We start from the raw sequence: 13,524 nt of genomic DNA on the forward strand, positions 1-13,524 counted from the left end.
GGGGGGGGGGTGGCAGTGAGCTGAGATCACACCACTGTACTCCAGCCTGGGCGACAAAGAAGACTCCATCTCTTTTTAAAAAAAAAAAAAGCCGGGCGCGGTGGCTCACGCCTATAATCCCAGCACTTTGGGAGGCTGAGGCGGGTGGATCACGAGGTCAAGAGATCGAGACCATCCTGGTCAACATGGTGAAACCCCGTCTCTACTAAAAATACAAAACATTAGCTGGGCATGGTGGCGCGTGCCTGTAATCCCAGCTACTCAGGAGGCTGAGGCAGGAGAATTGCCTGAACCCAGGAGGCGGAGGTTGCGGTGAGCCGAGATCGTGCCATTGCACTCCAGCCTGGGTAACAAGAGCAAAACCCCGTCTCCAAAAAAAAAAAAAAAAAAAAAAATTGAGGTTAATCGTATTTACTTTGCAAAGCTGTTTTGACAAAAAATGTAGCATGTGTGAGACATATAGTACCTGCTTAATAAATACTATTTTTAGAGACAAGGTCTTGCTTTGCTGCCTAGGCTAGAATGCAGTGACATGGGCCAAGATCGTAGCAGGCTGAGTGACAAAGTGAAACCCTGTCTCAAACCCACCAACCAGTGGGGACAGTCCAGGCCCGCACATGGTAGGCATGTAACTGACACTTGATACATGAGGACAAAGGGGCTGGAACCCATGACTCTTCCCTTCCTTCTTCCCTGAGCACCCATCCTAAGTGAGGCTTCAGGATCGGTGATGCCGTGAGTCCACCATGGTCACTGCCTTCCAGGAGCTCTCGGTCTGGCTCAAGAGCCAGATACAAAATAAAAAAGGACAGTACTGAGACAGAACACATGCAATTCAGAAAGGCCGCAGAGGAAGCAGCTCCTGCCTTCTGGGCAATCCCAGCAGGACCCCCAGAGGTGACTTTTTTTTTTTTTTTTGACAGTCTTGCTCTGTTGCCCAGGCTGGAGTGCAATGGCGCAATCTCTGCTCACTGCAACCTCCACCTCCCTGGTTCAAGCAATTCCCCTGCCTCAGCCTCCCTAGTAGCTGGGATTACAGGTGCATGCCACCACACCTGGCTATTTTTTTTTTTTAATATATTTTTTAGTAAAGACAGGGTTTCACCATGTTAGCTATACTAGTCTTGAACTCCTGATCTCAGGCAATCCACTGGCCTTGACCTCCCAAAGTGCTGGGATTACAGGCGTGAGCCATCACGCCCAGCCCAGAGGTGAGATTTGACGTGGATTTTCCTGGAGAAATGTGGGGAGCGGCCTGCCAGGTGGAGTGACAGCCTGTGCAAGGCAGGGGACATGCAGGGCAGTAAGTGGCTCCTGCAGCTGAAGCAGGGAGAGGCTGGGGCAGGGGACGCCTGGAGGGCAGGAGCTTCATCCTTCAGGCAGACAGCGATGCCACTGAAGGTTTTCAGGAAAGGAGGGACCCAATCAGATGTACAGTTCAGAAAGCCCCGGGACTGCTGTGTAGAGGCTGGGATGAAGGCCTAGACTTGGCAGAGGACTCAGATCAGGTGGGTCCTCCTGGGCCCTTGGAAGTGAGGACACCTGTAAAGAGGCTGCTCCGTGAGCTCTGTTGAAGAAAGCCAACAAGGCCTGGCGTAGGACTGGGAAGATATTTTTGCTGTGGATTTGGCAGGAAGATGGATGGCCTGCTGCTGGGCTTGGGCTTGGTTCCCGAGGCTCCGAGGTTTGCTTTGGGGGGGCTAATGAAACACTTGGAAGAGCAGATGGTTGTAATAATAATTTGGGAGATAACTGTGTGTCCAGTAGAGCCCAAGGCAGGCAAGAGGGTCGGAGGAGAGGCTGAACGATCCCTGGCCACTGCCCCCCAAGGCCTAAGAGAACCCTCGTGATCTGAGCCCTGTGCCAAGTGTAGGGCTGCACCTGGGGAAGGCCTGGGGACCTGGAAAGGCACTTTCCTTAGTTGGAAGGAGGTTTGGATTCTACAACCCTCTCACCTTCCTGTTTGCACAAACCTCTTAAAGAGGCCTGGCTGGGTGTGGTGGCTCATGCCTGTAATCCTAGCGCTTTGGGAGGCTGAGGCAGGTGTCTCATTGATGTCAAAAGTTCAAGACCAGCCTGGTTAACATGGTAAAAACCTGTCTACTAAAAATACAAAAATTAGGCGGGCATGGTGGCAGGTGCCTATAACCCCAGCTATAAGTAGCTAAGGCAGGAGAATTGCCTGAACCTGGGAGGCAGAGGTTGCAGTGAGCTGAGATCTCGCCATTGCACTCCAGCCTGGTCAACAAGAGTGGACCTCTGTCTCAGGAAAAAAGAGAGGCCCGCAGCATTCATGTGTGAGCGCCTGCTAGGTCCAGGGCTCTTCTGCAGACAAAAAAGAGAACAGGAGACAGAAGCCTAGAGGAGAAGTGTGGGGAGCCAAAAAAGACTTTCCAGAGGAGCTGGAGCCAAAGCCAAGTCCTGAGGCAGGAATCTCCCAGGGCAGGTGGGGAAGGGAGAGACAGGAGCACATGTGCAGGTCATGTGCCCAGGGACTGGGTCAGGGTCCGCTGCAGCCCCAGCAGGGAGGTGGGAGAGGTGGGTGGAGTCCTGAAGGATTCTGTAATCTTGTCTGAAACTGAGACTACTTTGTCACAAGGGCAACGGGAAGCCACTGAAAGGTTTTGAACAAAAGGGTGACTTAATAAGATTTACTCTTTAGGAGGCCGGGTGCTGTGGCTCACACCTGTAATCCCAGCACTTTGGGAGGCCAAGGTGGATCACCTGAGGTCAGAAGTTCAAGATCACCAGCCTGGTCAACATGGTGAAACCCTGTCTCTATCTAAAACACAAAAATTAGCCGGGCATGGTGGCATGCACCTGTAATCCCAGCTATTCGGGAGGCTGAGGCAGAGGAATTGCTTGAACCCGGGAGGTGGAGGTTGCAGTAAGCTGAGATTGTACCACTGCACCCAACCTGGGTGACAGAGCGAGACTCTGTCTCAAAACAAAAAAGATTTATTTAGGGAGCTCTTTCTGGCTGCCCAGGCAGGCTTTCGTGGGAGGAAGTAGAGTGTGCTGACTCGGGCAGAGAGACTGGTCAGGAGGCTGGTGTAGGAATCCAGAAATGAAGACATCAAGGCATTGGAAGTGGTGGGGAGACAGGGACAGATGAGTCAGCCACTTAAGATGTACAATTGTGGCTGGGCGCGGTGGCTCATGTCTGTAATCCTAGCACTTTAGGAGGCTGAGGTGGGTGGATCACCAGAGGTCAGGAGTTCAAGACCAGCCTGGCCAATGTGGTGAAACCCCATCTTTCTTTTTTTTTTTTTTTTAAAAAAAAGGCCGGGCACGGTGGCCCAAGCCTGTAATCCCAGCACTTTGGGAGGCCAAGGTGGGTGGATCCCGAGGTCAAGAGATCGAGACTATCCTGGTCAACATGGTGAAACCCTGTCTCTACTAAAAATACAAAAAAAAAAAAAAATTAGCTGGGCATGGTGGCGCGTGCCTGTAATCCCAGCTACTCGGGAGGCTGAGGCAGGTGAATTGCCTGAACCCAGGAGGCAGAGGTTGCGGTGAGTCGAGATCGCGCCATTGCACTCCAGCCTAGGTAACAAGAGCGAAACTCCGTCTAAAAAAAAAAAAAAGTACAATTGCTAGGACTTGGTGACTCTTGGAGGGTAAGGAGGAGAGAGGTGTCCCAGATGACACTTCTGGCTTGGGCTATTAGGGGGTGGCAGTGGGGATAACTGAGGGGGTCAGTTTTGGGGGTCAGTGTGGGGGTGCCTACAGACTAGTGGTGTACTCTGAGTATGTGCCACGTTTCACGTGGCCCTGGAACTTATTTCTCATCAGCTTTAGAGTTTGAAGATGGAGAAACTGAGTCTCAAAGATTAAGTAGCTTGCCCAAGATCACACAGCTAGCCAGAAACAGAACAGGGGCTTAACTCAGGCTTGTCTGATTTCGGTTCCATGGTCTTTAATGGAAGCCACAGGAGAAGAGGCAGGAAGGAATTGGTTGAGGGGGAGGGAGGAATTTGACATGTGCAAAGAAGGTGACCACCTCATCTCCCTCACCCCGCTCTAGGCAGCCATCGTGGCAAGGCTGCAACCCAGCCCTGCAGAGAGCAGACAACCAACCCCTCCTCTGCCTGGGCTGGCAGGAACAGCATCATCTGTCAACTTTGAGGTGTGCATCTGGGGAAATAAACACCAATTAATGACCCTGAGGTTTCCTATTAATGAACACCAGTTCTTCAGCCCTGACGTAGGCTCATTTGTGAGCCACTGGCTCAATGCAAGATGGAACAAGGCCAGAGGGAGAGGCTAAGCAGGGAGTTAAATTGCTTCTGGCTCAAGAAGATCAGGCTCTGATTTATTGAGGCATCTGTTTGGTACCAAGTTAAGTGGCCCAGGGTCTGTGTAGGGGGTGAGATTGAAGCAGGAAGGGTGATGAGGGGGAGGGATGCCAGAATTAGGCTGGAATACCCAGGGGTGCTCTGAGGAACCCCAAGCTTCCTTGGTCCTGGCTGGGTGTGGTGCAGGGGAGGGTATTGTCCTGGGCATCCGATGAACCTGCAAAGGCAACTCTGAGAAGTGGGTGGTATAGGGGTAAGGCAGAGACTCCGCAGCCATGCTGTTGGCGTTGAATCCAGACTACTGCTCTTGGCACCTGTGACCTCTCCATGCCTCAGTGACCTGCACAACTGAGCTCAGTCTGAGCCAGGCTTCATTCCAGGCACTGCAGATGCATCCAGAGGGAAAGTGTCCCAGGTTGCTCACCGTCTGCCCCAGCTTCCTGAGATGTCTTAAGGGTTTTCTCAGGCAGATCCTTGTCTCCTTTGAGGCCCTCACAATCTAGTGGAGGAGGTGTGACTCAACTGCCTCTGTCCCCCTGGGCATGCTTCATTGCCAAGTGCATCTGTGGACACAGGCCACCCTCCTGGGCTTCCAAAGCTGGTGAAAATTGCCAGGCTTGGGTCTGTCCATCAGAGCAGCTGCTGCCCTCTGGGCACAGGGACAAGAAAACACTGTGGGCCTGGAGCCCTGGTCTGGACCTGGGGCATCGGGCAGGGCCCTTGCACTTCTCTGAGCCTGTTTCCCCACGTGACAAGTGTGCTGATTGTATCTGCCTGTGGACACTGAGGGCTCAGCGTGTTTGGGAGCTAGCATGGGGGTTCGGGCTATAACTCCCCTTCGGCCCCATGGATGGAGGGAACCAGGGACTTTGTTGGGAAAGTCCGAAAAACCCTAGGTTTCGGTCTATCTTCCTACCCCAGCTTGGGCTCAGCATCTGAAGTAGTCTGGGGAGCAGGTGGTCCTGGTGGGGGTAGGGGCTTTTCCCCAGACTGTCACACCTAGAGCCAGAAACCTCAGTGCCTGCTCTGGGCTAAGGATGCTTCTGGCCCCAGGATGCAGGTAACTGCCCACTTTACCTGGTTTCTGCCTGCCACGGCCTATCTTCAGACCTCAGGACTTCCCAACCTATCCCACCTCCCTCTCTGGCCAGCTTTGAATCCTCCTGGATCCAGTACTTTTCCCAGACCGTCTTCTGGTTGTCCTCCTGCTCTGTGGCCTGGCTCATGCTGGTCCCCTACACACTCACCAAGACCCTCCAGGACCACTGCACACCCAGCTCAGCTCCATCCTGTGTAGTCCTTTCTCTTTCCTCAGGTGACCAGGTGCGGGTCTTGGTGCTCAGGACGTTCCCTGTCCCTGGGAATGCCTACTGGCCAGAGACCAAGGCATTCACTTGGTAAGGCCTGTTGGTTCCTACCAGCTGTGTCCCGGGAGCACTGGGGACATTGCACTCTGGAAACCTGGGCTGGGCCCCACTCACCAGCTGCCTGACCTCACGCAAGCTACGTTCTCTCAGCCTCAACTTCCTGTATCTCTAAGAGAGGGAAGGAGCGCAACAAACACCACAGGCTACCTAACGATTTTTTTTTTTTTTCCCCTTGAGACGGAGTTTCGCTCTTGTTACCCAGGCTGGAGTGCAGTGGCCCGATCTCGGCTCACCGCAACTTCTGCCTCCTGGGTTCAGGCAATTCTCTTGCCTCAGCCTCCTGAGTAGCTGGGATTACAGGCACGTGTCACCATGCCCAGCTAATTTTTTTGTATTTTTAGTAGAGATGGGGTTTCACTATGTTGACCAGGATGGTCTTGATCTCTTGACCTCGTGATCCACCCACCTTGGCCTCCCAAAGTGCTGGGATTACAGGCGTGAGCCACCGCGCCCGGCCCCTAACGCTTTATTACAAACACTAAATCAAAGGGCTTGAATATACTCCCGGCTAGCACATGGTAGGAGCTCAACAAACGTTTTGGAAACTGGTTGTGAGAAGGTTCTAAATTTTGGGAATGGAATGGTAGAAACAGTATGTACTTTGGGGATAGATCCAGGTTCTAGCCTCAGCTGCTTGGCTGGGTGACTGTCTGTTTCCTCCTCACCTACAAAAGGCAGCAAGGCCACATATCTTCTTTTTTTTTTTTTTGAGATGGAGTCTGGCTCTGTTACCCAGGATGGAGTACAGTGGCCTGATCTCGGCTCACTGCAGCCTCAACCTCCCAGGCTCAAGTGATTCTCCTGCCTCATCTTCCCAAGTAGCTGGGATTACAGGCACCTGTCACCATACCCGGCTAATTTTTGTATTTTTAGTAGAGACAGGGTTTCACCATGTTGGCCAGGCTGGTCTTGAACTCCTGGACTCAAGTGACCCACCTACCTTGGCCTCCCATGGTGCCTGGGCAAGGCCAAATATCGTTTGTTTTTGTTTTCCTGAGACAAAGTTCCACTCTTTTTGCCCAGGCTGGGGTGCAATGGCGCTATCTCAGCTCACTGCAGCCTCTACCTCCCGGGTTCAAGTGATTCTCCTGCCTCAGCCTCCCAAATAGCTGGGATTACAGGCATGTGCCACCACGCCCAGCTAATTTTGTGTTTTTAGTATAGGTGAAGTTTCTCCATGTTGGTCAGGCTGGTCTCAAACTCCTGACCTTAGATGATCTGCCCACTCGGCCTACCAAAGTGCTGGGATTACAGGCGTGAGCCACGGTACCCGGCAGCCACATATCTTACAATATATTTGTGGTGATCTGTATTTCTCTGCAAATGTTTTCCACTGTTTGCCAGATAGGCAAGGGCGGGAGCTTGTCCTTCCATTCCCCATTGTCCTCCCACCTAGAACACTGTCTAGCACATGTCAAGCACCAAGTGTTTATTTTTTTCTTTTTTTGAGGCAGAGTCTCGCTCTTTCGCGCAGGCTGGAGTGCAGTGGCTCAGTCTTGGCTCACTGCAACTTCTGCCTCCTGGGTTCAAGCAATTCTCCTGCCTCAGGCTTCTGAGTAGCTGGGATTACAGGTGTGCGCCACCACATCTGGCTAATTTTTGTATTTTTGGTAGAGAAGGGGTTTCGCCATGTTGGCAGGCTGGTCTCAAACTCCTGACCTCAGGTGATCCACCCGCCTTGGCTTCCCAAAGTGCTGGGATTACAAGCATGTGCCATGGCACCCGGCCCAATATTTCTACTGTGAAAGAAACATGAGGTATAAAGCAAAGGATCTTATCCCAGAAGGCAAAATCAACGAATGCGAGTTTCTTTCCTGCCATCTCCTAAGCTTTCCTCTCCACCTCCCCGACTCTTCAGTAATTCCCAGAGCAGCCAGCAATCATCAGAACTCACCTCTGCGAGGACAACCGCGGCTGAGCTTTCTACCCTGCCCCAGCCCAATCCAGCCAGCTCAGGAACCACTTTGGTGTTTTCTGACTCACTCCAGTGTCTGGAGCCGACTTTATCTGGCTGGCTCTTCAGACATAATTGGGGTTATGGGAAATAATCCTGGCTGGAAACAGGGTGAGGCAGATTGGCTGTCTACATGGCTGTCTGGCAAGTGTTTGATGACTGACCTATAAGCCACCTACAGTCAGGCCTTCGGTTCACTGTCTATGTGGCCAGGGAGAGAGTCAACCATGGACCATTCACCTGCCGCAAGGACCGGTTCTCCTGGCTCCATGGCTCCAGGGATGGAAGACACTGCAGGAGACACAAGCCTTGCTTCCCAGCTGAGGACTGTGAGTCATCTCAGGGCAATTTCACAGCCCCAGCATGCCCTAGCCCTCAGCTCTGCAAATACCAAGCAGCCTGCTTAGGGAACAGTGGGCTCGGGAGTGTCCCCGGCAGGCCCTCACCTATCTGCTCCCACAGCTCTGTAGCAAGAGTTGTAAACTTTTTTGAATGTGGAGCTTGCTGAGAATGAGAATGAGCTGTGGACCCTTTTCCCAGAAACGCATGTGCGCGCACTCCATACAAAACCTTGCATAATTTCAGGGACTCATACCACCCTAAAGTTCACTAATTGAACCCCTTGGACCTGAGGTTGAGAAACCTTACCCAGATTTTTCCCCAGGTGATCAGCTCAGGTGAGAGAGGGGAGGCTGGCAAGCAGGACCTGTGAGAAGGCCCCCCCTCCTGGAGTTTGAGGCCACTCCCTCCTGTCACTGCCTCTCCTCTGTCCTGGACTGCTCCCTGCTCAGCCCCACTCCTGGGGCGATGGCCATGGGGGGGCTGTTTGGGCACAACGGCAACCCTGGGGCCAGAGTGGGCAGGCTCACCTGGAGGGGACGAGAATAACATGGCAGGAAGTGAGGGAAAAGCCACCCCAGGACTGCACCTCTGACCTCCTATGTCACTGGGGTGTACTCCTCCCTTACCTCCCTCAGGCAGCAGCCCAAGTTCCATGGGTGCTCCCCACAGCCCCCTCTGCTGCCTCTCTTCAGGCTTGCAGCCACCACAATACTTTCCTTGCCCAGCCCTGCCAATCTGGTGGGCACTGGGCTTCCATCTCACAGGGTCCTAGGGACAGGCCTATCCTCCATCTCGTACCCGTAGACAGACCCTTTTTTCCTCCAGGGCTTGGTTCTATGAGTTCAATGCAGATCTGAGCCATAGCAAGCTGGGGTTGGGGAACACACTACTATGAAAAGTAGCCAGAGATTCCGACTTGTAAGAGGGGAGAGTAGGGCAGAGCCAGGTGCGACATGGACTTGATCACCTGGAGAAAGTCGCCGTCAGAAGCCTCGGCGCAGGGCAGGGCCTGGCAGTGCCTTCTTCTGGATTCCCCTAAGCAGACCTCTGCCATGAGGGCGTGCTTCCTTCTGCCTATCCACGGCCCACAGCAAAGGACTGGTGCTCCTGCAGCGGCGGGGGTGGTTTCGGTTCTGCTGACAGAACTGAAAACCTCAAGGTGAGTTTTGGAGCTTCACTACGGTATTAGTTTCTGGTTGTTGCTGTAATAAATTACCACACACTTAGAGACTTAAAATAACAAATTTATTCCCTTAGAGTTCTGGAGGCCAGAATTCTAATGTCAGCCTCACGGAGCCAGTCCAGGTGGAAGCAGGGCCGGCGCCTTCCAGGGCTCGGTGGGAGAACGCGTTTCCTGGCTCTGGAGGTGGCCTGCAGTCCGTGGCTTACACTGCCCTACTCAACAACTCCAGTTTGCTGCTCCGTCACTACACCTCCCACCGCTCTCCTGTCACTGCTGTGCTCTTATACGGACCTGGGTGAGGACATCAAACCCGCCTGGACCAGCTGGGATAATCTTCCGGGCCAAAGATCCTTAACTTCATTACATCTGCAAAGCCCCTTTGGCCACATAAGGTAAGGTTGACAGGTTCCTGGGATTAGGACATGGGCATCTTGGGGAGTCACCACTGGCCTGCCACAACTAGGCTGCAGAACTATTCCCTCCACCCTCTGGTGTAATAGTTTTGGTGTTTCAATGACTAGGAGGAAAAGGATCGGGATTTTTTGCTTTGGGGTCCCTTTTCACCTTGTATTTTTAAGGTTTAGGACTCGCCAACCCTCCCCTTCCAACCAGAGAAACTCGCCATCGAGGTTGAGAAACCTTGCCTTGATTGCAGTATCTCCTTGAAAGTCTGGTGACAGGCCGGGCGCGGTGGCTCATGCCTATAGTCCTAGCACTTTGAGAGGCTGAAGCGGGTGGATCACTTGAGGTCAGGAGTTCAAAATCAGCCTGGCTAACATGGTGAAACCTCATCTCTACTAAAAATACAAAAAATTATCCAGGTGTGGTGGACACCTATAATCCCAGCTACTTCGGAGGCTGAGACAGGAGAATCACTGGAACCCGAGAGGTGGAAGCTACAGCAAGCTGAGATCGCAATACTACACTCCAGCCTGGGTGACAGAGCGAAACTGTCTCAAAAAGAAAGAAAAGGAAGTCTGGTGACGTGTCTAAATGCTGGTGAGTGTCACAGGACCAGCTAAGGGGCCTACCCAGTTTCCGTGGCCAGAGGGTGCCTGCCTAAGTCCACACCTGCTGACTGCAACAAGCCTGTAGCTGGGATGGAACAGAGAAGGGTCTGAGGCCTGGAGGGTGCCATGAAGGCCATGGGGCAAGTGAGGTCTGCAGAGCTGAAGTGTAGCTGCAGAGGCTGGTCTGGTGCTGCGGGAACTGGAAGAAGCTGGGAGCTGTGGTCCCTGTCCACAGAGATGCTGGAGACTGGGACTGGAGCAGCTCTGAGGCCATGGAGAGAGCATCTCTGCCCCACTGCATCTGCAGGTGAGGGCAAGGTCCTCACCAGACAAGTGCAGCTCCAAGTCCCGGATGTCAGCCTTTTTCTGGGTACTGAGAGAGCGGTGGGGCAGGGGCGGGGCAGTGGCAGAAAGGCAGGGAGCTGCTCTTGCTACCTCTTCTCCATGCTCTGCATCTGCAGACTGAGGGAGGTGAAGCTGGCCAGGAGGTCAGTCACTTCATCCACCTGCAGGACAGAAGGGAGGCTCTGTTATGGGGGGTGGGGAGTGCCAGGGCCCCTGGGTCTCTTCCGCAATACCACAGGCACAGAACACAAGCATGGGATCTCCTCCCGGGGCATGTGGTGGCTTCTGACTATGCAGCAGCTGACCAAGGGTTAGTCGTTGGCACCAGGTGGCCTAGGGCTGTCCTAGAGGGCATGGCCATGAACACACACTAGCCACTGGCAGGTTCAAAGGAAGTGAACGGAGGCTTTGAAGCTGCAACCCCACAATCACAGCCTCTTTCTCCCACTTTTTTGAGACAGAGCCTTGCTCTTTTTTTTTGTTGTTGTTGTTTTTATAATTTTTGTCTTTTTCCGCATGTTCTGAGAGGGCCTTGCTCTGTTACTCAGGCTGGAGTTCAGTGGCAATCACAGCTCACTACAGCCTCGAACTCCTGGCCTCCAGTGATCCTCCCATCTCAGACTCCCACAGTGTTGGGATTACAGGCATGAGCCCCTGAGCCTGGCCCCAGCCTACAGCTGCTTTATGATTCGTGTGTCTGGTGGCATCGGAGCAGGGTAGACTGACCCTGGGTCTGGGTCTGGGCCTGTGGCTGCGGCTCACCTGCTCTTTGGTAGTGGTCATCTGGAGGTGGGTACACAGGTCGTCCAGCTGTTCTCGCTGCTCGTGCCGTCCTAGGCGGTTCAGGTACTCCCTCAGCATATGGATGATCTGGAACAAGAGGGTGAGCTGAGCTGCCTGGGCCCCTAAGGAGGCAGACAGGCTGATGCTGCTTCCAAGAAGCACAGTGGAGCAGGTGTCAACTGGGGTCAGTGGGAAATAACCCAGGAGCCCTGGGGCCAGAGGCGGGTGTGTCTGTGGTTAGGGCAGCACCTGTCCAGTGCTGCCTCGGTGCCATGGGCTCCACACAGGAGGAAGACTCACCTGCTTCACCTCCAGCCGCACAGTCTCCAGGCACTGGGCATGGCCCTCCTGCAGGATGTTCAGTTTCGACTTGGCCAGGTGCAGGGATGTGCGGCCAGCTCGATCCAGGGCATCCACACGGGCCCCTGCAAGGTAGCAGCTGAGGTGAGCATTCTGGGGGTGAGGGGAGGGAGAGGACAGAGGGGAAGGAACCACATACCTCCGCGTAGCAGTGTGGTGATGACAGGGACGTGGTTGGTGCAGGCCGCTGAGGAAGAACAGAGACTTAAGAATCCAGGACTGGCCAGGTACGGTGGCTCAAGCCTGTAATCCTAGCATTTTAGGAGGCTGAAGTGGGTGGATCACCTGAGGTCAGGAGTTCAAGAACAGCCTGGCCAACATGGTGAAACCCCATCTTTATTTAAAAAAAAAAAAAAAAAAAAAAAAAAAAAATTCAGGACCACCAGAGCCTGGCTCCATGTGTCCACTGGAGGGAGCAGGGCTGTGTCTTCCAGGTGCCTGTGCCAAGTTATGCCTACTGAGAAGGTATCGCCAAGGCAACAGCTGGGTAGGACTCGGCAGTCAAGTTCAACTCCCTCCCTGTACAGCAGAGGAAACTGAGGCCTGGAGATGGGATCTGCGTCACTGTGAGTCACAGTGCTGAATGCTGCTGAGCTAACCTCGGTTGCTAAATTGGCTCTGCCGAGGTCACAGCCAACTGCTAAATGATTGGAAAACCCATGGGACACATGTTGTCGGGGAGTGCAGCCCTTAGAGTACAGGCTAGGATCTTCCCTGACACTCAGACATACTGCTGGGATGCATGCAGGGCCCCAAGCTCTTCTTCTAAAGAGCCTTTCTGTGCTGTACATAAGTTGTCTTGGTGACTTCTGACATGCTTACCCAGGTGCAGTGGTGTGTTCCCCAGCCCATCTCGCTGGTTGGGATCAGCCCCGTGGTCCAGGAGCAGCTTCACTGGAAACAGGCAAACCCAAGAAGAGCTGTCTGAGGCTTCCATCGCCTGGACCCTGAACCCCTAACCTAGCTAAAGAGGCTGGCTCAGAGTGGGAGACACTGAATGCAAGCATGGATTGCTGTTACTTTATTCACTGACTCACTCATTCACTTAGGGTTCATGTGCAAGTCCCTGAGGGCCAGGAACTGAGGATTTGGGGAGGGCCTCTTGGCCTATGCATGTGTAGGAATGAGATTTTAAGGGTTAAGTGATATTCTTCCAATAGCAGCTGCTGCAGGGCATATTCTGCTCCTCCCCCAGCCAAGCACCATGGTGGGAATGAAGTCAATAAAAGATGCTGAGCTCCATGGATAACCTCTTCCTCTTGGACAGTCTTGGGTTCACCCCAGGGGTGGGCTGTAGTACCATCAGGGTCTGCCAATACCCAGGAGGATGCACAGGAAGGTATCTTGGGTCCCAGACATACAGGGAGGCCAGGCTGAGCCTTACACCATATACAAAAACAAATTCAGGCTCATGCCTGTAATCCCAGCACTTTGGGAGGCCAAGGTGGGTGGATCACCTGAGGTCAGGAGTTCAAGACCAGCCTGGCCAACATGGAGAAATCCTGTCTCTACTAAAAATACAAAAAATGCAGTGCCAAGTCTTCCTTACATCCAGAACAACTGGGCATCCCAAGGCTGTGCAGACAGCAGCTCCTCCCCCAAGGCCTTTGCAGAGACACTATTGCCCAGCCCCTCTCCCTCCTCCCTCTCCAGGACTCACCAATCTGGTCATTGCCATTGCAGGAGGCAAAGTGTAGAGCTGTGCGGCCCTTGTCATCAGCTGCACAGGGATCTGCGCCATCTTCCAGCAGCTGCTGCACTGACACCACCAAGACGGACGGAGGGAGGGACGGAGGGAGGGACGGAGGGAGGGACGGAGGGA

The 13,524-nt window shown here is 53.5% G+C and overlaps 1 protein-coding gene across 3 annotated transcripts in view; it reads right to left on the reverse strand.

Annotated features, from left to right (window-relative positions):
• Positions 1-9,244: 9,244 nt before the first annotated feature.
• The window catches only part of ANKRD54 (ankyrin repeat domain 54), a 30,557-nt gene continuing 26,277 nt past the window's right edge, over positions 9,245-13,524 (reverse strand). For 2 of the 3 annotated variants that reach the window (XM_032266760.1, XM_032266761.1), the window contains exons 3-8: positions 13,363-13,456; positions 12,525-12,596; positions 11,842-11,889; positions 11,643-11,767; positions 11,322-11,429; positions 9,245-10,720 (exon numbers count right to left, since the gene is read on the reverse strand). In XM_032266760.1, coding sequence (XP_032122651.1) covers positions 10,646-10,720; positions 11,322-11,429; positions 11,643-11,767; positions 11,842-11,889; positions 12,525-12,596; positions 13,363-13,456 — 522 coding nt within the window. In that variant the 3' untranslated portion in view covers positions 9,245-10,645. Of the gene's footprint in view, positions 10,721-11,321; positions 11,430-11,642; positions 11,768-11,841; positions 11,890-12,524; positions 12,597-13,362; positions 13,462-13,524 lie in introns of all 3 variants that reach the window. The other variant, XM_032266759.1, reaches the window with a different exon arrangement.

Source organism: Sapajus apella, unplaced genomic scaffold (genome assembly GCF_009761245.1).
Source record: "Sapajus apella isolate SASKATOON/1434 unplaced genomic scaffold, GSC_monkey_1.0 scaffold160, whole genome shotgun sequence".
NCBI lineage: Eukaryota > Metazoa > Chordata > Mammalia > Primates > Cebidae > Sapajus > Sapajus apella.